The sequence below is a fragment of the Rhinolophus sinicus genome, chromosome 14 (genome assembly GCF_057876585.1).
Source record: "Rhinolophus sinicus isolate RSI-liver-muscle chromosome 14, RSI-T2T, whole genome shotgun sequence".
Classification (NCBI taxonomy): domain Eukaryota; kingdom Metazoa; phylum Chordata; class Mammalia; order Chiroptera; family Rhinolophidae; genus Rhinolophus; species Rhinolophus sinicus.
The window spans coordinates 99,648,060-99,670,262 of NC_142514.1; the positions used below are offsets into that span (position 1 = coordinate 99,648,060).

General features: G+C 50.0%; 1 protein-coding gene across 1 annotated transcript; it reads right to left on the minus strand.

Annotated features, from left to right (window-relative positions):
• Positions 1-317: 317 nt before the first annotated feature.
• On the minus strand, positions 318-19,247 carry OAF (out at first homolog). The gene is made up of 4 exons (XM_019718210.3): positions 18,521-19,247; positions 3,693-3,827; positions 2,614-2,794; positions 318-1,380 (listed from the first exon to the last, which is right to left on the minus strand). Exons 1-4 carry the CDS (start codon positions 18,782-18,784, stop codon positions 1,115-1,117), a joined length of 846 nt encoding a protein of 281 aa, XP_019573769.3. The 5' UTR covers positions 18,785-19,247; the 3' UTR covers positions 318-1,114.
• Positions 19,248-22,203: the final 2,956 nt, after the last annotated feature.

The following is a 22,203-nucleotide window of genomic DNA, read 5'->3' on the forward strand; positions in this document are numbered from 1 at the left end:
TTGAACCCTGGAAATCTGGTTCCGGAGTTTTCACCTTATTGCTTGACTTAATATATCTCTTGCTATCTACTACTGTCTGGCTTGCTCATCTATGTATGTCTCCTTTTCTTAAGTGCAGAAGTTTTGTCTTATTCTTCCCTAGTAACATCCCCCCACCCACATCCTCTCCCCACCACACAGTGGCTGAGCAGCACACAGTAGGTGCTTTAGAAGCTTTCCCAAGAATGGTCACCAATAGAGTACAGAACACTTCTCCTAATACCAGGTGACAGCATTGGCCAAAAGTTCTCTGAGTCCTCCATGTCTAGAGCTGTCGGTCAAGTAAAAATTTAAACTTTTATTTCTGGTAGAAATGATAAATACTTTGCATTAAAAATCTGAAATTCAAGTTTTCCTCATACTTCATGCTCCCTCCCTGCCCCAGAAACCTACAAACATATTTCTGTTTAGAGGAGGAAACGTGGTGCCTGCTTTCGCAGTCACGTCCAGGTCTGGGGAAAGGCACAGGTGGTCTGTCTCAGAGCTGGGAGGTCCCCACCTACCCCAGTGAAGTCCTCGGAGGCCAGTGATGAGAAGGAGGCATTGTGATCTGGTGTAGGGGCTATGGCATCAGTCAACCATCTCTCTGGGGCAATGATCCCCTCCTTGTTGGGCAGTTGAAAGTACAGAGGGGCCAGCTCCTTCCAGATGGTTGAGGGGGTAGGGTGGTTGTATGTGGGGAGGTGGGTATAACAGGCAAAGACACCTTTCAGGGTCTAAACTTTCAAAGAGTTAAACAGGAGAATCATAGGCCATGACATTTTGGTTGTTTGGAAAGGACATGAAGGAGAAGAAGGGTGAGGTGTGGAGAACCCTTATCTCCTGTCTGTCCTCAAGGAAGGCACAGGGTGGGAGTGGGAGCTGCCTTCATGAGTTAACCCCTGTCATGCCACATCCCTTTTTCACAGTTATGAGTGATGGGACCAAAAGCTCCAGGGTTAGGAGAAGGGAAAGGAAGGGAAGGGAAAGAAGGGAAATAAGGCCACATTGTGGGTTGCCACTCCATCTAGTGCCTGGGGGAGGAGTGGTGAGCCCATAGCAGCCTCCTGGGGACCACCCCACCACCCTAGCCTGACTAGGGGTCCTCATCCCAGAGACACAGCTGCTTCTGGGGCATGTAGAAGTTGAAGCTGTAGCTCTTCTGGCAACTGCGGATGCCACATTTGTAGGGCACCGGCCGGTCACGGCTGTGGCAGTACTTGAGCATGCAGGGGTACCAGGCCAGGCTCAGGCCATAGTGGCAGACACAGGGCTTCCCTCGGTCCTCCACCTGCCTGCAGTGAGGCAGCAAAGACTGTTCTGTGTCCTTGGGCAGAATCTTGAACACGGAGCTGTCCACACCTGTGGGAGAGAGCAAAGGTCAAGGAGGGGAATGGCGGTAGCAGGGGCACTGGCTCCCCTAGCCAGGGGGAAGGGCAGTTCCCTGCATGGCCTCTTTAGGCATCCCATCACCGCTATGAGCTAAGTACTCTTATCCCTGTTTTACAGATGAGAAAACCAGCCAAGAGTTTAACAATCTAGCTGAGTTCACACAGTAAGTAGTGGAGTCAGGACTGGAACCCAAGTCTGTCTGACCTGAAAGCCTTCACTCAGCCATCAAATAAAAACATCAACATACTGGATTGCGATAAAACAGAGGCAGGGGCAGAATAAGTAGGAAATCAAGGAAAGCTTCTTAAAGGAGATGATATCTGAGTAGGGCCAAGCAGGGAAGTGCTAGCGCAAATACACTGGGAAGTCAGGATGGCCAGGTTGTGGGTTAGATGGGAGTGTGCACATGAGGAGTGCTGGAGGAGATGACAGGGCCCTGGGTCCTGGCTGGGCTCAGTGGCCACAGAAGAGACCAGCCTCTGGGGAACAGTATCAGGCTTGTACCTTAGTTTGGGGTACCGCCCACTGAGGAAGGGTATGTGTGGAAGGTGTGACCACAGCTCTTTTGGGCATTTCTAAATCCAGTGCAGCACTGGAAGGGGGAGGCATTTCTCTAGTGTGTAACCAGCTGGACAGAGGGACCAGGGATCTGGAGTTGGAATGGTGACATCTTCCTTTCCCCTCTACACAGAGCACCTGGTAACAGCCCTGGGAAAAGTAGTAGGAGGTGGTCCAGAGGTGAGGTCACACAGTCCAGAAAGGCAAGGATTATGCAGAGATGAGAGGAGGCCTTAAGGATCTTGGGGGAGAGATGTGGGCATCAGAGAGGTGTGAGGGAGAGGAGTGGATTACTAAGAGGTGGGCAGGTGGGAATGGGTATCTTTAGGCCCCACCCAGGCCCTGGTGTCTGTGCGCTCCTCACGTGACAGAAGGTCCCATGTGTGTTCTCACGAAGGTCAGAGATGAGGTGGGAGTTGCCTGGGAATCTCCCTCCACAGGGTCCAGCAGTCCCAGTTTCTGTGTGTCTCTTCCTGGAATGGGTCCCTTTCACCTGGCTGACTCCTCTCATTGAAAAGCCACACAGGCATCACTTCCCGAATCAATCCCAGCACGTGTTATAGGTCCCTCCCCTGAACTGCCACATCTCATTGCTGTGCTCCATCATATTTGCTACAACACAGCAGTAGGCAGCACCCCGCTGACCTTGCTCCAGCCAGAAACGGACGTCCTCCTGGCGGGTGTAGATGGTGTCCACAGCCTCGGCACACATATTGCGGAGGTGGGGGCTCAGCAGGCCCCCCTGGCTGAAGTTGACGGCGACGTCCAGGTGCAGGTGCTCCAGGCCCCGCAGCTCCTCAGCCTGACGCACTGCCCGTGGGTTTTTCTGTGTGGAGGAGCAGAGTTTCAGAATGCTCCCTTATCATTTTCCCCTGATCACTCAGGGCAGACAAGTAGAACCTTGGGACCATCTGCAGGGTGGTAGTCAAGGGGCACCCAGCCCCCACTCCAACTGGCAGAGAAACTGATACCCAGAGGTCAGTCAAGGCTTTTCAGCTGGACTGGGCTGCCCTCTGCAGCCTGATGGCGAATTCTGATACCTTGGAAGTGGTGTTGGAGGTGGGCAGGTCAAGCAAGCTGTCCCAGGGTAAATGACCCCTGGGGTCCCACACTTTCCAACATTCAGGGAACTGAATCTCTCTGGGAAGGGCAGGCACAGAGGAGGTGCCTATGGCAAGCCCTGCTGGATAGTACAGGAAACTTAGATGAGGCTGCAGAGAGACCCAGGGTCCAGGAAGGGAGTGGGAGCAAGTCAACAGGCTGAACTGCTTTGAACGCTGCATTGAGCACCTTACACACATAATCTCATTTAATTCTTACTATAACTATTTCTCAATAAGAAAATAGAGGCTTTTAAAGTGACGTAACTTGTCCATTGTCAAGTTACTAATGAGGTAGGTACTGGGTCTGAAGGCAGATCTAATTTCAGAGTCCAAGCTCCTAGCCTCCATCATAAAAGGGAAGGGGCTGGAGGAATATGGGAGTTGGGGGTTAAGTCCAGCTTAGAGATCTGGGGCTATGGGGTCAGGTTTGGCCTGGGGCAAAATCAGGGGGTTCAGGACTACAGGGTGAGAGTGAGGTGCCAGGGATGAGGGCTAAGGTGGGTCAGGTGCTGGGTGGGAGACTGAGGTTGAGGTAGTGTCCAGGCTTAGGCCAGGCTGGTTGCAGCGGTGGGGGCTCTGGAGCAGCAGCCGGGCCAGGGCAGGCCTGGAGCAGGCACTTACCTGTCGAAGCTTGGCCATGGCCTCACTAGGGATGATCTCATTGTGCTGCAGCCGGGTGACAAAGCAGAGGGCCTGGAACTGATTCTGACCCTTCTCCAGCTCCCCCAGGATCAGGGCCCGGAAGATCTTCACATACTGATGGAAAAGGGCAGAAGGATAGGGACCAGCCGGAGAGGAGTGGGGTCTCCCCACCAGCCCACCCAGCTCAGCTCAGGTCCTGGAGAGGACACATGCCTGGACACTGCCCTGCAGTAGATGCCTCCCTCCTGCTGGTCTAGGAATTTTTATCTTTCCCATTTAAACCCATGACTTGAAAGAAAGAACACACCCCAGATGTTCCAAAGCCTCCTGGAAAATTCACATAGTGAACTGCTAGAAAGCTTTCCAAAACAAAACTATTTAAAAGCATAGAACTTCACTTTGAAGGGAACAGCACCTGGTTCATTCACAGCTGACGCTTCCCCTTGGTGGCACCCCTGTGTCACTCAGATCAGGGTGGGTCAGGATCACCAGGGCCTCATGGGGGCGGGGCTACACTTTTTACAAATACAGATTAAAGAGTTTCTCTTGCTGACATTCCTGTTTAGTGTTTTCCGGAAAGACCTAGAAATTAGTGCTCCTCAAAATGCCTCCCATGCTTCTAATCAGCCAGACTCCTGGCCCTGATCTCAGATGGAGGTTGTGGGGGCAGGATGGGGTTAAGGGTAGATGCAGCACAAGCTGGCTACAGCTGTTGCTGCCTTCTGGCCTGAGGGAGCTGGGATGGCTCACCTTTCCCTTCCCTCTCCATTTCCCCTTTCCTCACAGGGTTACTAATGGCATTACCAGCATGTCAAGGGCTCCTTCCTGTTACTGACTCACTGCGTGAACAGGGGAGGCTGGAGAGAGGCCATGGGCTGGGGTCCCCTTCCGAATTTGGCTGCTGGAACACTGTACTCTGACCCACCTGCACCTGAGGTGCCCCCTCCTCTCACTTATCTCTGTGCCTTGCCTATCTGCTCCCAGTGAGAATTTAGTAGGCCCCAGTCAGACCTGCCTGCCTGGGAGGTACCCTGGTGACAATGACAGGTCTCTCCTAGGAACCCCAATGGCCCTGCAGTGGCACTGAGAGTATAAAACCCTGTGTAGCTGTTCATCTTTCACTGTATGTGCCCTGGCCTCATACAGTGCATATTCAGTGAGATTCTCCATTCAGTGATGCTCACTGTACGCCTGCCAGAGTGTAAGTGCTTTGAAATAGGATCTAGGGTCCCCCTTGGGTTTCCAGTATAGGCAGGGCCCATTCTGCAATGTATTAGCTGGCACCCGGGCGTATCTCCCAGTTTCTCTAAGCCTCATTTGTAAAATGGGGATGATAACTCATTTACCTGACAGGGTTGTGGTGAGGACTAAATGAGTTAGTGTGGAGGGTAGAGAAGAATGCCTGCCCAGAGTACTAGCTGTGGTGATTACCATCATTGCAGGTGATCAGCAAACTTTATAGGTGAGCTGAACAAATGAGTGAGGATTCCATAAATCCTCATGCACTTCTGAAGTCCTCTGACTTTAAAAGGACATTTCTCTTAGTTCCTTTTATTGCAAATGAGCTCTGGAACAATGAAGTGTGGGTGTGTATGGGGAGACTTCCCATCAATATTGCAGAAAGGGAAACTGAGACCCAGCTGGTGAGAAACGTCCCATTACGTTCCTTACGATCCCCGACTTGTGGGGAAGGTGAATTGGAGCTTGAATTAATCCCAGCTTCCTCTCAACAGGAAATCCGTTCTTGGGCCACAATTACTTAGCCATCTGATCTTTCAGTTCCCTCAGGTTGGCTGAGGAAAGATTGGAGGCTGGTATACTTGTGTACTTTCCACTCTGGGCTCAATTCCTGCTAGGTGAGACTTGACACCAGACTTCCCTTCCTAGGGTATTTTCAGCAGTGTCCCTTTAAAAGAACTCTATCTGGAATATTCACAGCATCTTCTCCAATACCACAGGCATGTCCAATACCCTGCAGTCTGAGGGCTGCTGAGTGGTCTCAGTGCTTGGGGACATTACCTGCCCACCATTAACAGGAACATTTATTTGAATTCTTGGACCAGACCAGAGAATGAAAGAAATCTGTTTTCACCCTGAATCTATATTAAATAACAATGTCAATAACAACAATAAAATGCTACCAAAATGGGAACGTGACTGGGGGTGAAGAGAGGGAATAAGGATTTCTCATTGAGATAGATTTCCTCTGTGGTTCCTATTTATCTGTGTAGGACAAAGATTTATTGAAGTTTATAACTGGGAGGGTCAAGTCACTGTTACTATGAGTCAAAAAGGGTATACTGTGCCACTTAAAATCTTTACAACAATGGAGGTGGGCTGATTACTGTGTTTCCCCGAAAATAAGACCTAGCCAGACAATCAGCTCTAATGCGTCCTCTGGAGCAAAATATAAGACTTGGTGTTATATTATATTATATTGTATTATATTACATAAACCCGTTCTTATAGTAAAATAAGATTGGGTCTTATATTAATTTTTGCTCCAAAAGACACAGTAGAGCTGATTGTCCAGCTAGGTCTTATTTTCAGGGAAACACAGTACTACCGAGTCTGGAATGGATAAACTTGCTCAATGTCATGGGACTGAAATTCCGCAGCAGGAATTTTAACCCAGGCAGTCTGACTCCAAAGTCTGAGCTCTTTTAACCACAGAGCACAATTGCCTCATACATCAACTAGTCCTTGATGCCCAGATAAAGAAGCTGAAGCTCAGGCCCAGACAGGAAGTGCAGTCTGACCCTGGCCACACAGCTTACGAGTGGCAGAGCCAGGATGAGATCCCTCTTCCAGCTGTGCCCATCCATCTGGTGATGGTATGTGAGTCTTCTGTAGACCTATCTGGGGAGTGTGGCAGCTCCTACTCATGGTTCCGCGTAACTAATGAACATTAGCATTTGACACAAATATCAGAGTACAATGAAGCAGGACATCCTTCTAACCTGTCTGTCTGCCTGTCCTTCCCAGAGCCTCTTTAAACCCTGAATTGTCCAGTCTTCTTAGTCCTATTTCTCCAGTAAACCATATTCCACATGCTGACCCTTGGGAGGGAGTGGGCAGCCCTCGTTTCTAGATCTCTTTGGCTCCTGACAGGTGCCCCTACTACCTTCTACTCCCTACACCTCAGACTCACTACTAAGGTTCAAGGTCCCTTTCCCTCCAGCACAGAGGGAAGGGCAGGGGGAGAGGCCCTGCTGCTTCAGGGAACATCTGGCCAGATGCTAAGCCCAGGCCAGATGGAAGCCTGACTTCCAGGCTTCCTCCTCACTGTAGAGTGCCCTGGGATGATTTACCCAGATGTAGCCTAGTGCCCAAGGCAGATGGCATAGCTGGGGAAAAGCCCATGGCAGGGGGCTGGAGGCAGTTTCCTCAGACCCAGGACTAAGGCTAGGGTTCCTAAGATGGGAGGTTTGTATAAGCCTCCTTCTCCCAAGAGCTTTCAGAACCTGCAGCCCACCAGGAGTAGGATACCAGGAAGAAGTGGAGCATAGTACCAGGGATGCAATCTGGGCCATGCAGAGGGTGTGGCAAGTGTGTCACGGAGAGAGAGAGAGAGCATCTGCTAAAGTCCCCGCTGATTTTTAGTAAGGAGCAGAGTAGGTATGTCCTAGGAGAGCACAATAGTTAATAATAAAGGCTCGGGAATCAGTACTATCTGCACTTAAACCCTAGTTTTTCTGACACAAGCCATGTAACCTTGGGGGATTTACTTAATCTCTCTACACCTCAGTTTCTACATCTGTGAAATGACTAAAACTAATAGTACCTACCTCAAGGGATTATTATGAGGAAAAACTGAGTGAAAGGTTTCAGAACATAGTGGGCTGACCTCTTTAACTTTCCCTATTATTGTTTCAACTCCTGGCCTTGCTCCAACTGTGATCTATTCCATACCTGCAGAGGTAGGAATAAAGATTTTTGTCTTACAAATACACCTGATACCCACAGAGGTCAGGTGACTGCTGTGGGGCTTGCAAGTAATCAGCAAATCAGCAGGAGAGTATTGACTGGCATTACCTGGGGCAGGGACCTCACAGCCACCAGGGTGGGCAGGGATTGGGCAAGACTAAGGTAAAGGACCCTGTTTTCAAAAGGCTCATGGGAAGCCTGATCTACAACCAAAGTCAGTGCATTATAATAAGGCCTAGGGTTGAGGTTTATGCTATGTGTTATGGGGCAAAGGACGGATGAAGGAATGTGTGTTGTCCCTTTAATTATGGGGCTTGAAGTGGAGGAAGAAGGAAAGACTTCCCAGAATGAGGGACATTTCAGTGGTCCTTGACAGTCAAAAGATGAAGGGCTTCCTAGCAAAGAGAGAGGCATTTACAGAAGACAGGGAGGTGTGAGGGTCTTAATGCCCCCACCCAAACCATCCCTGCACTCTACTATCATCTGATCTGCCTAATGCCCTTCAAAGGCTCCTTTCATCCTCTCCATAAAGTGTACCCCCCAGAGGCTGGCATCCATATATTTGCAGACAGTTCCTCTTGTACTCCCTAAGTACTGAACCAAAAAGCTGGCGGTTCCCAGGATGAGAGATGCCATGTACCTTTCCATGAACTGATTCCTCTGCCAGCGATGGCCTATCCCCATTTGCCTACCATGCTTCCGGACTCAATTCAAATGTATTATCTCTGCCTATCCTTCCAATGCTGCCCTCACCAACCCTCCATCCAAGTCGGCCAGATCCAACCCCTGACCTCTACAGCACCAATCCCACTGTTTTTGCAACGATCGTTTTACTTGTCTTTCTTTCCAGACTCAACTACTTGAGGCTGGGATAGTATCTTATTTTCAGTGTATCCCCATCTAAGAACACAGCAGGTGCTCAAAATAAGTATCTGATAATAAATCAACAAATGAGTGAACAAACAAGAGCATGGAAGGGTTTTGAGAAAAATGAATGTATATGGGATGGCTGGAGGGCAGTGAGTGCTTGAAGGAAGAGTCTGGCAAGAAGCGCAGGGCACAGGACCTGCGAGCCCAGCCAAGGAGTGTGAGCTTAATCTAACAGATCAGTGGAAGTCATTGGTGAGTTTTGAGCCTGGATGCGACATGAACAGATCTGTGGTTTAGAGCTGAATCAGAAACTTGAATTACGCCAGGCCACTGTGCACCTGATTAAAATGTCTCAGTAGAGGGCCCCAGTCCTCATGTGGCATCTTCTGCCCGGGAAGTCTTCCAGGCCCTCTACCATTTGCCCCTGATTCAAAGGCAGCAACTAGCCCTTATTTATGCAGTATCCTCAAGGTCTAGCACAGAGATGGAGTTCAACTCTTATTAGCAGAGTGAATGAACAAATGCTCTGGGGCCTCCATCAACCCCCTTCCCTCCCACAAAAAGATGGCTTTCTTGGGCTTTCTTGTACCTGGGCACCTGCAGGCTGATAATCCTACAACTGCTATTTTGGCTTCTAGAAAGTTTAGGGGATCATTTAGTTTATGATCCAGTGAGGTTCCAGCAGGAGATGTGACCTTCACAAGTTACACAGCTGCAGAGGCAGGACCAGAAGCCCAGCTTTCCTGACTCTCAGTCCAGAGATCTTCAAGCTCTTCCAAGCTAGCCTCTTAGCCCTTGTCCAGATATTCTACCCTTCTCTGTGTACATTCCCTGCCATGTTTTTGTTTGTTTGTTTGTTTGTTTTTTTATCTACTGTATCGCTGCTTTGGCTCATCTGTGCTGGGGTTCCAGGTGAACACCTGAGACTGTAGAGAGTTGTTCTGGGAAAAGCAGGGGGCCCAGCCCTCTGTACTTTGACAAAAGACATCCTGTGCCAGGCCCTTGCTGCAGCCCTTCTGGGGAGCAGCCCAGGTAAAGCTTAATGTTGAGGATGGGAAGCAAGACTACAGACAGAGCCTGCTGTAGCTCTGACGATTGTGGAGCTGTCATACTAGCCAACTGCCAACTTCCAGCCTTAGATAAAACTAGAAAGGGAAACAAACTTCTCTTTTGCTTCAGCCATTGTTGAGGTTTTATGTTACTTGCAGCCAACTCAAATCTTAACTGATACTTATAGACATACATCTGCTTTCCCCATTCACAGACCAACATATTCATGATTGCTGTTTCTCAAGCAATTTCTTTCACATGCAGTTGCTCCTAACCTCTCACCAGCAGCATCCAGCCTCCTCCAATGCCTTCTTCTGCTTCAGGCTCACACTGAGGCCTACTGCACATTCCCACTCTCCCTCACACAAAGTTGCTCACATGAACATATTTCCTCCCTCACAGTCTCTCCTACGGATCCTCCACCTCACTCCTTTCTCTCAAGGGTCACATGCCACATCTCTCAGTCTCACAAACCTCTTATCCCTCAGTCTTACACACCCTCTCTCATTAAATTCCTCCAGTCTCATACACATCGTCTCATGCTCCATTTCACACACACCATTTCTCACCACAGTCTAACAACCTCCTCACACATGATATCACATGCACCTCCCTTTAGTCACACACACCCTTGCATGTGGCATCTCTGCTGACACTGTTTCATACACATCCTCTCATATGCTCATCACCTCAGCTCCAGCCTAGCAGATCTCTTCTCCTCTTCTACTCCCTGCTGTCTTCCCCATCACCCGCTCCCAGCTTCCTACCCACTCTCTAAGCACCCTTCTCCAGAAAGCCCATTCTGGGTAAGGGTGGTGAGGCTCTCCTGTCTCAGTCCTTGCTGCCTACCCAGCCTACCATTACAAGGGAACTGAAAACTAAGGGGGCCAGGATGGCAGCACTGCCCCTTCCCTCCATGCCCCTCTCCCAGCCCACAATTGTACCACAGCCCAGATTGTACAGCCTATGCTGGCAGCCACCTCTCTGGGGTTTCATGAAGCAGCTTGCCCTCCAGCCACTCTGAAATTCCTCTTTGCTGTTGGACAGCTGGCACTCTCCCCCGGGAGTTTCCTCTGCCATCTTGGTCTCCTTCCCATCACACCAGAGCATGTGATTCTGAGGCCAATCTAAATATTTATTCCTCTGCTCCTGGCTGGGGCTGCTTTTTGGCTAGAGAAGGGGCCAGCTTCACTGGGCTGGGGAGGCAAGGGGTCGGCCTGGAGAGCCAGTCAGGAATCAATGCCTTCCTAGACTCACGCTGGCTGCTATGTGGCAGACACAGTAGCATCTTGGCTGCTCTGCCCAGTCTCCTTGAGCAGGAACAGAGGTAGATGGAGTCAACTCAAAGCTGGCCAAGCACATCCTGAGGCTGGTGCCCAGGGACTTAGGCCACCCCCATTATGAGGTGTCTGCACACCCTCAGCATTAGGCCCAGGATAGAAACTTCTTGTTACAGGGCATTAGTGCAATCACCAGCCTGAAGCAATGCCCCTGCCCCCATAGCCCCCTCCCCAAACTCCCAGCTCCTAGTGCTCTGTCAGCCACATCCCAAATGTCACCACTGTCCTGACTGCCCCGGAACCAGGCAAGGCTCTATGTGGGTCACCTGTGCCCCACTGTCCTGCTGACTCAGGGCTCCTGAGATGGAGATCATGCCTCCCTCTCACCCAGATTACCAGCCCCGATGCTTCCCTTGACCCCTGCCCTTTAGCAGAATCCCAGTGGCAGGTGCTTAAACACTTGCCACCTTAAAGGACAGAAGCTCCTAATGATGCTTTGGTTCCTACAGCATAAAAAAAGCTGGAAACAATCTACTTAATAGGGCAAGGAAAGAGAGTGGAGGAGAAGGGCCCTGCCCAGGACCTGGCTGGCACCGCTATTTCTTTTTACATGCATTTCACTTTTTCACTTTTGCTTTGCAAAGGCCTCTTATTCCCTTTTCACAATAAACCTGGAGGCACCATACTATTGTCCCTGCTGTGTTCCTGTCATGTCTGAGCCTGGGGCTCAGAGAAGTTAAGTGACTTGTGAAGTCACACAGCTGGTAAAGAGCAGAAAAATGTACACAGTAAGTGCTCAGTAGTATCCATGAGATCTTTAAAAAACGGTCCCCTCATCCCTATGCCCCCCCCCCCCCCCCAGAGATCATGGAAGGAAGGATGAAGGGAGGAAAGAGTCTCAGACACAAAGCTGCTAAGGAGTCAATACTCAAAATTCATCAGGGTTATGCATTTGTGAGGAGGGGACCCAGCCCAAGTCTATACAGAGGAAGGTTTCTCTGTGGATATGTTCCTCTGCACCAAGGCTTTTTTCAGCCTCCTTCTTTCCTCTCCCCTCCCCTATTTAGGTCTCTTCAGCCTCTGGAAGGAGTCTGCACAATGCCATGGCACACAGTCCGCTGGGACACAGTGGAAGGGTCCCTGGGTCCTAATCCTGCTCGTTAGCTCCTGGATCTTGTCAAAGTCACCTCACAGTTGAGCTTCAGTATGTACATCTGCAAAATGAAGGCAATACCTGCCTCACAATACAATGGTGAGGATCAAATGAGGCCGACTGTGTGACAGCAACTAACAGTGTGTGATGTGAGTGGCTACGCAATGTGTGAGATCCAGATACACACAATCCTTACCTCAAGGCTGGACCTCTGTCTTTCTGTGGAAGAGGAGTCTGTCCTGAGTTTTCGTCTATCTCTCTTCCTCCCTTTCCTCTTCTTCCACCAGCACCACTACCTCTCTGTAGCTTGGGAAGCCTAGCAGGGAACCCTACTTCTACCTCTCCCTACCTCCTTTCCAGCTGTCCCCTCATTTGTTCCCAGGTGGCAGTTTTCACTGCCTGATTGGGATCTTTTGCTAGGACTCCCCTGGACATAGGCATTCAGGAGTGGGAGATATTTGCCAAGCACCAGGGAGCACATCTGAACATTTGGGCAGGGCTGATAGTGGAAGAATTCCTCATACATGGCACAGGGACTGCTCTTAGACCCAAGGGCCCCATGGAAATGACCGGGGTCATTCTTCTTGGGCCTCCTCATAAGCGCCTGAGAGGAAATACTCCGCACTCTAAAATGGTTAGGCCTCTCTTGAAAGTGCCTCTACTGCCCTCTGTTCCCCAAGAAGACACTCTATCTAGCACAGGCCTCTGTGCCAAATTGTGGGGACCTAAAAGACAGGGTCGGGGGAGCTCTCACATCCCTGTGATGTGACATTCTGTTAGAATAGCCTCAGGCAGTAACGTGGCCATCTGCACATTCCACAGTTTCACAGACTACAGGACTATATCTCACAGACCTGAAGCTTCCTATGTTGCTCTGCAGAACAGAAGCCCCCAAGGCAGGGACTCTGGCGCTCTCCTTGCTATTCCTTCCTCTGGCTTCCACTCACCCATCAGTGCCCAGGGCAGGGCTCAAGTTCCAATCTCCTTGGGTCCTTCAGAGAGACCTTCAGCTGACCCATACTGCCATATGGCTCCCCTTATCTTGGCTCCAGCCCAGGGCCCTCACAATCACCTCCATTCACACTTTTGGAGTCTGTGGCTCCTTCTTCCCTGCTCCCATTGCACCTACCACCCGGAAGCAGTTGCACATGACTTTCTCATATCTTTCAGCCCCATCCTCCACATCTGGTCAGCACCAAACCATGCCTGGAACATGACTCATCACCTCCCCCAGCTTTTGGACACTCAGACTGGGGGACAAAGGAGAAAGAGAGCTTACACAAGGATAGCAGCTGGGGGAGGGGGACCATGAAGGCTGTCATATAAAAAGTCAGGTTACAGACTGGAGATGGTGAAATGCCTGCTATTAGATATGCCCAGTGAGTATGTACATGTGGGTATAATTACATATATAGATTTGCATTATAAAGAAGAGCACTGCCTATTGAGTGTGCATTATGGAGTTCTGTCCTGAGGGCATGTAGAATTAGGCCTAAAATCTATATGCTGCTTAAACACATTAGGGTTATTATTAGTAGAATGATAGGCTTCAAATAGGTGACTGACTTTGGGATCTACTTTGATTTGACAGTCTAACTTGGTTGTTCTTCCAAGTCCCCTCCCCTTTCCTGGAGCAGCTATGCCAAGTTCCCAAACTTCCCTGCCCATTGGAATCACCAGGGCCTCTAAAAAAGTACTGCTGCTTGGCTCCTATCCTTAGACATTCTGAGTTAATTGGTATGGACAGCAGCCCAGGCACTGGGATTTTCCAAGCTCCCTAGGTGATTCTACTGTGCAGCAAAGTTTGGGAGCCACTGAGCTATGGCTTGTCTTTTAGAGCCACAGCTCAATCTGCCTGATGGTCAGCAGCCTTTGGGAAGACATACAGTAAGGCACAATGGCCATTTGATAGCTCCAAGCTACTTGTGGGGTTTGTAATCCTCACCTGGGCTCCAGGCTGTGTGTCCTACAGCAGGCCAATTACTGCTACTGCTTCACCAGCTTCAGGTCCAGTGTAGCAGTGTGGGGAGTGCCAGACCCTGATCTTGGCAGAAGCAAATGGAGAGGGTGGGAGGGGCCATAGAGAGGGGACTTGGGGGGCGGGGAGGGGGGGGGCGGTAAGATCAGCCAGACACAGGGGCTCAAGGCCACGCTGGGTAGAATGGCAGGACAAAGATGACTGTTCCATGCTGAGGGGCTGGCCAGCAATTTTAGAGTTTAATGATTAATTTTATTTGTCAACTTGATCAGGTTAAGGGATGTCCAGAGAGCTGGTAAAACATTATTTCTGGGTATATCTGTGAGGGTGTCTCCCAAAGAACTTAGCATTTGAATCAGTAGACTGAGTAAAGATCACCCTCACTAATGTGGCTGGGCATCATCCAATCCGCTGAGGGTGTGGATAGAACAAAAAGGTGGAGCAAGGGTGAATTTGCTCTCTGCTTGAGCTGGGACATGCATCTTCTCCTGCTCTCAGACACTGGCACACCTGGTTCTCAGGCCTTCTGACTCAGACTGGAACTATACCAATGGTTTTCCTTTTCCTGGGTTCCCAGCTTTCAAGTAGCAGATAGTGGGACTTCTCAGCCTTCATAATTGTGGAAGCCAAATCCTCATGTTAAATCTCTTTCTATATATCTACATATGTTTGTGTGTTTCTTTTCTTTTTTTTTTTAATTGGGGAACAGTGTGTACTTCCGGGACTTTTCGAAGTCAAGTTGTTGTCCTTTCAGTCTTAGTTGTGGAGGGTGCAGCTCAGCTCCAGGTCCAGTTGCCGTTGTTAATTGCAGGGGGCACAGCCCACCATCCCTTGCGGGAATCCAACTGGCAACCTGTGGTTGAGAGGATGCACTCCAACCAACTGAGCCATCCAGGAGCTCAGTGGCAGCTCAGCTCAAGGTGCCCTGTTCAATCTTAGTTGTGGGGGGCAGAGACCACTATCCCTTGCGGGACTCGAGTAGTTGAACCGGCAACCTTGTGGTTGAGAGGACGCGCTCCAACCAACTGAGCCATCTGGCCACCTGGGAGCTGAGCAGCAGCTCATTGACTTCATTCTAGTTGCAGAGGGTGCCCATGTGGCTCACTGGCCCATGTGGGAATCGAACCGGCAGCCCCGTTGCCCAGAGCTCGCACTCTAACCAACGGAGCCACCTGTCCGCCCTGTGTGTTTGTTTCTATATGTGTTTCTATTGTTTCTGTTTCTCTGGAGAACTCTAATAAATAGCACTTAGAAGAGAAGGTTACTGTAAGGGGACTTGAGGCTCCTCCAGGCTCAGTGCTGACTTGCTGTATGACTTTGGCTCCATCATTCAACCTCTTTGAGCCCAAGCTTAGCAGGGAAGGTCCATGATGAGATGCTATGTGAGCCACAATTATGAAAGTTAATGGCTTCTATTTCTTGAGCACTTAGCATAATAGCTAACACATAGTGAGTATTTCACATGCATTCCCATTTAGTTCTTACCATGACTGTGGGATTGGTACTATTATTAACCCCATTTTGCAAATGAAGAAATGAAGGCTTACAGAGATCAAGCAAGTTATTTGCCCAGGGTTAAACCAGGTCTGTCTCATTTCAGTCTGGACTGTCTCCCAAATGTGATAAAATGGTAAATGTGACTATTCCCAAGCAGACTAAGGACTTTTCCCAAACTACCCCTAAATGGATTTGGTACATGAAACAAAAGAAACGCTACATCCAGACCTGAGAATTGGGTGGGCAACAAATGGGGAGCTCCACTTCAGGAGGATTTGGATTGGGTTGGGAGTGAAGGCTATTCCACCCGACCTGGGCATTCCCCAACTCTACCCTGCCCCAGGCTAACTGAGAAACAGAGAGCTGGAGGGAACTTGGAGAGCTGGTTCCCTTTCTGAGCCTTCCACTCCCAATTCCCACCCTTGCTGATGAAATTGGAGATGCCAGGGGCAGGTGTGAAACACCAGCTTCTGGGTCAGAGGCTAACTTGAAAAGCAGTCTTCAGAAATCTGGGTGGAGGTTTGAGCCGCTGTGGGGCTCTTGCAATCAGCAACAAATGGAATCTCTAACTGGGCAGTCAGCCCTCCCACTATGCCCTCAGCCCCAATCCCCAGTCTTCCACCCCACTGCCATCTGAGCTCTCCCCTCACCTTGCCATCAGGGTAGAGCAATAAAATATTTCATCTTGCAGCTAGACTCTGTAAAAGCTTAGCTCTACCTATTGCCTCTTTCATTGATGTCCTAGCCACAACCTTGGCTGCTGGAGAGGTCCCAGGGATGCTGGAGTCTCTCTCCAGGATTCCAACCCATAGAATAATGGGCAGTGGGCAGAAAGGTGGGAGGTTCAGCCTACCCAGAGGCTCACTCTCAAGGGCAAAGGATTTCAGTGGAAGGTTAGAGGGAAGATTAGATGACTGCCTCCGGAGAGATCCAGCTACTATTTGGATTTTCTGGGAAAAGAACATACTTGACAAAATTCCCCTGGAGTTTAGGTGGGAAAGCAGGAGGTGTTGTGGCCCCATCAGCTTCTGTCCCATCACACACAAACTTACCTGGCCCTGCCTGTGTCGAACCTAGCTGGGCCTGCTGAGTAAGGAAGGGCCACGAAGTCTTCCCATCTGTGACCATTCACCCTCCTTCCACCTCCCATATCCACCTACAAGGTATGACACTTAAGTTCGTGAACTCATCCTAGAAAAAGTGCTACATACCTCATTTCTAAATATCACTACAGTCACCTTCAAAGTACTCACCTTGGGAACTATGCACTGACGCCAGTGTCTAGGCCACCCTTCAAAGCAATTTTGGAACCCTTTTTCTGGAATGGCTATCAGAGCTGTCGTCGTATTACCCTTGATGTCCCAAAATCATCAAAATGTCTTCCTTTCAATATTTCCTTTATCCTCGGGTAAAGAAAGAAGTCATTGGGGGCCAGATCAGGTGAGTAGGGAGGATGTTCCAATACAGTTATTTGTTTACTGGCTAAAACCTCCCTCACAGACAGTGCTGTGTGAGCTGGTGCATTGTCGTGATGCAAGAGCCATGAATTGTTGGTGAAAAGTTCAGGTCATCTAACTTTTTCATACAACCTTTTCAGCACTTCCAAATAGTAAACTTGGTAAACTGTTTGTCCAATTGGTACAAATTCATAGTGAATAATCCCTCTGATATCAAAAAAGGTTAGCAACATCGTTGCAACAAGTTTGCGAACTTAATTGTCAGACCTTGTATGTCCCATGTCAATGACAACTCAGCAGTCCTGGGACAGAGCAATAATGAAGCCCTCCCTCACTGTCCATTGGATTCCCCCCACACACACACCTCCATGCTATCTATGGCAGTTTTGCTAGGTCCCTAGTTGCCTCCCCAAACTCTGCCCCCTCTCCTTTCAAGTTCCAAAACTCTAACAGGGAGGAGAGAGACGGCTCAGCCAATGGTCCCATAGCCCTGGCTCCTCCCAGCTGCCCAGCTATCTAATCGGCCTCATCTCTCCACTCCCTCAGAGACAGAGTCTCTTTAACAAGAGAGGGGCTAGTGGTATGGCGTAGGAGACCTGGAAACTCCCTTTGAGTACCTACACTTCACCTACCCTCTTTTCCTCCAGGATTCCTGCTGCAGGGTCACTGTTAGTCACTCACCACCCTTCCAGGCCCATTTGCTGATAAACCCCCAGCATCTCCACTCTCCATTCCCTCCAACCTTGGGGTCCAGGTCCACCTTCTGGTTCCCTCTGCAACATACACACACACTGAATAGAGGCTGATCTCTGCCTCCTTCCCACAATCTGAGCGAAAATGTGGAGATTGGCCAGCCCTCCTTCCTGATAGCATACCGGTTGGCATTTCAGAGCATGGGGACCTTATCTGGGGCCTCTCCCCAGGTCCTCCTGCTGCAAGCTTCCCAGCTTTCCCGACCAGAAAGGAGAGGTAGCTTCTCCCCAGCTTGGGAGAAACCAGGGGCAGTCAGCTCTGCCCAGCACCCTCTCCCCCCAGCCCAGGAAAGTGAAATAGAAGGAGAGGAGGCTCACAGACTCCAAGATGTCAGAGCTGCAAAGCCTAGAGCCACTTCATTGTTCTGTACAGAGGTGGGCAAAGAGGCCCAGAGAAGGAAAGGGACTTGCCCTAGATTACACAGCGAGAAGCCGGACCTCTGACTCCTAGCCCCGTACTTTTTTCTTAAAGAGCAGACATAAATTACTCCATGAGGAAGTCAGGGTCATTAATGTTGGGTTTTGCAGGAGTGTCTGCACCTGGAGGCTCTGGAGAGTTGAAAGAGGAAGTGAGGAAAGGGCTGGTCAGGGAGTGAGATGAAGCCTGGGCACCCAGAGCAAAGAGGTGAAAGGCTGGAAGGGGGACACGGAGGGGACAGCAGAGGACTTCGTCGGAGAGAATGATGAGGCCGGGTCTGGGCGCTGAAGAGAGGAGCGGAGTTGTAGAGAAGAGCCCAGAGTGACCACGGGTAAGTCGGGTCCTTCTCCTGGCCTCAGTCTACTGTCTGTAGGCCTGAGCACTCAGGCTCGAAGGTCCCACCCTGGAAAGTGAGGGTGCCTCACCTTCTTGAAGTCCGCGGTGAAGGAGACGAGGGTGCCGTCGGGTTTGCGCAGCTCGAGGCTGATGCTGTCGTTGTCGCTGTCCGCCTGCAGACTCTCCTCCGTCACTTGGCCGTCGAGCAGCCGAACGCGGACCCGCAGCTCGGCGGGCGCGCCTGCCCCCGCGCCCACGCCGCGCGGCGCCCCCAGTAGCTGTACCAGCAGAGGAAGCAGCAGCAACAGCGCGCCGGACGCCGTGGGGACCCCGTGGCAGCCGGGCAGGCGCATCCCGGTGTGCCACCGCCGCCCTCTGCGGCCCCGGCTCGCCGCGTGCGGGCGGGGAGAGGCGCTGCCAAACTTCCTTCGAAGTTAGTGGCTAGTTGGGGGCGCCCAGGAGCGGCTCCCGGGGGGCTCAGCCGCCGGTCGCCCGCAAAGTGGCGTGGACGCACGTGAGCTGCGCTCCGCGGCGTGCCCCGGCTGCCCTGAGGCGGACACGGCGTTCCCGGGGCTCCCGAGGCCCCCGACTCCGGCGCTGAGACTCTGTTTTGCACTTTTCATTCAATCCCACCCCCGTCACTTCCTTCAGAAAACAGAAACCACCCGGACCTGCCTTAAAGAGACCGCGCACCTCTCGGCCCTTAAAGGGCCCGCGGCGGCTCCCTGCACTCCTGCGACAGCCAGGGGAACCGGGCGGGGAAAGGGGACCGCTGCACAGCGGCTGTGTGAGAAAAGGGCTTTCTCAATCTCCCTCCCTCCCTGCCGCGTCCCGTCAGCAACCGGGCTTTGTCAGGGGTTGGCTCTCCCGGCAAATCCCTTCCTCCCAGCAGGGGCGGGACGGGTCACTCTTACCCCGCCCCCCTTTTTTGGCTTTTTCTTGTGCCACGTGGATCAAATAATTGGGCTTAGCGTTTTAGGGGTTTTGTTTGGTCTTTTAGTTTCTCTGACAAAGCGGATCTCTAAAAAGCTTCTGCAAAATTAGACCTCACCTCGCGCTCAGCCTTTTGACTTCCCTAGTCTGGAGAGGGGAGCTGAGGTTGTTGCTTGCTTTGACCTCCCTCATGTATGAGATCTTGGTAGGTCAGGACACCCTCTGGTTGCAGCCCTCGAAACGCCCACATTTTCTGAGCCCCTTGTGCAGCTACCCTTTTCAGTCTAGTTTCCTTCTCTTCCCCCATTCATGGCCTTTCCTCAGCCCTGTCCATCTCTCCAGATCCCCAGTTTTCTCTCCCCATTCTCAGTAATAGGCTGAGCAAATCCGGGGAAATGTTAGATTCCAGGCCATTCGGGGGAATATCCAAGGACTCAGGACACTGGAGCTTGACCATCATGGGCTTTCCAGAAGCCCCAAGAAAACAGGACTGCCCTGCCATTCACCCAACAATGAACTGGGTGAAGGCAGGGGGATCTGGATTCCTGCTTCCTTTGATTAGCTGTGTGCTTTGGCCACGTTTTAAAAATTCTTTGGGCCTAAGTGTCACCCTGTGTATAGTGGAAGTTGCTGAGACCTACCTTGTCTTGCTAATCCTATGTAGGAGAAAGCCCCATGGGGATACTTGGAACCTATTATTCCCTGACGTCCGTTTATCATTTCTGTGCAATCTAGGTCCCCCTAATTTTTTTTCTGAGGTCTTGATTTCAGATAGATGAATATGCTCCTCTATGCTGCAGCTCCCTTCTCTTCTAGATCTCCCCCAGTGCAAGGTCTTATCAGTCCCAAGGATGATACCCAGTACCCAGGCATGCGGGTACTGTGAGGGCACCAATAACAGAGCCAGACACCCATGGACTGCAGGGTTAGGGTTGGGCCAAAATCTGCCTCCTACTGCTAGAACCCAGGGTTCTTCCTACTAAACTCTGCTGCCTAAATTTAGGACTGAAAAGGATTCAAAGGATTGTCTAACTCAATGTTTTTTGAATTAGCCTTGCCAAAAGAACCACCTGGGTGCTTGTTATAAACACTTACCTGGTCCCTATATCTAGCCATTCAGACTCCCTAGGGAAAAAACATGAAAATTTGCATTTTTTAACAAAGGCCCAGTGATACTTGATGTAAGAGGTTGATAGTTGGTACTTGACAGAGCGTTAAGCATAGAGGGTCTAAAACAAATAGCATCTTTCCTTGAGAACTATCCTGGCCCCTAAGGAGTTTATCTTCACATCAGGGAGATAAATAGGCTGTCAGAGATAATGGATTAGCACAAAACAGTCTTTGCTCCCAGAGGGCCTCCTACTCTGAGCTAGCAGGACTGAAGAAGAGAGATGCCCAAGGTCTCAAAACTGGCCCTCTGTCTGAAAGGGTACCCATGTCAATCCAGCTTTAAAGTTAGGCCTTCCCACGTGAGGTCGCCCACACAATCATCAGGGCCTTACCCACATTTCCTAATGTCCCTGTTTCAGGTTCTTTCCCTCATCCGTCATCAGCTCTGCCTCCAGCCATGTTCCCATGTCCCTCCCCTTCACCCCAATGAGATCTCAGAAGAAGGAAGCAAAGAATCCTGTGTGCCTGATTTCTTTTATAGGTCTCTGAAGCTGTCTCTATTTCTATTCAAATTCTGGCTTTGTTAACAAGGATAAAAGAACTTTCATCTCTTTCCACCACCTCATCCCCCATAATTCAACTTTCTTTTTTAGTTCAAGCATAGATTAAACTGGGTTTTTCTTTTAAGATAGAAAATTTGAAGTCTTACTCCACTATGTGAGCCCTACCTCTGACCCTATTCCCTTCTTTTGATTTTACCTGACCAGCTCTTCATGATCCAGAACAAAATTCAAATTTCTCAGGAAGACTTTCTCAGCTGCTGACTGATGTACAGCTCTCCTCAGTACAGCTCTCTCCCACCTCTGGACTCCAACAATAACAATTATTATAGAGGCTACCATTCATTGTATCCTTATTATGTCCAAGTTCTGGGCCAATCACTTTACATGTATCATCTTTTTTAAATTTTCAGGGCAACCCTCCAAAGTAGGTTCTATTCTTAGCTTCTTTACTAAGAAACCTATGGTTAGAGAGGTTAAGTAATGTGCCCAAGGTCATACAAGCAGGAGAGCCAGCAGGGACTCAAACACAAGTCCACCTGACTACAAAGTTCTGGCTTTTAACCACAGTAGCATCTGTCTCCCATAGCCCTTGCTTTCTCGCAGCCCCATTTGGCACACATCCTGTACTATCTTCTCCTATAATCTAATGGTTTCATGTGTGGCAATTTTGTACCCCAGTGAAGCTGTTATTTCAAACAGGCCAGCCTCACGCTGGGAACACAGAGTGCTTCCCTTAAACTAGCCAGGCATAGAAGCATTTATTCATCTTAAATGTAAAGGCCCTCAGAGGAAGAGTTCTAACAAGCCTAATTACCCTGACTACTACCAAATGGCTCTCATTGTCAGAACATTCTTTATGTCTAATCCCAAGCCCTCTGCCACCCCATAAACCAATTTCCTTTCCTTTCTGATCTCTAGCTCCAGGAAAGCAGTTTTGAGTACTGTTTCAAAGCAAGGGCATCAAGACTTCAATCCTGGAGCTTGGACACTCATGAGCTGTGTGATTCAGTGAGCCTATTTCCCATCTGTAAAATGGGCACATAAATGCTTATCTCACTGGGTTGTTTCAAAAATTAAATGAAATACTGAATACAAAACACTTCGTAGCATGTTTGGCACATAGTAAAGGACCAATAAATAATGGCAATTATTATTTAATACTATTT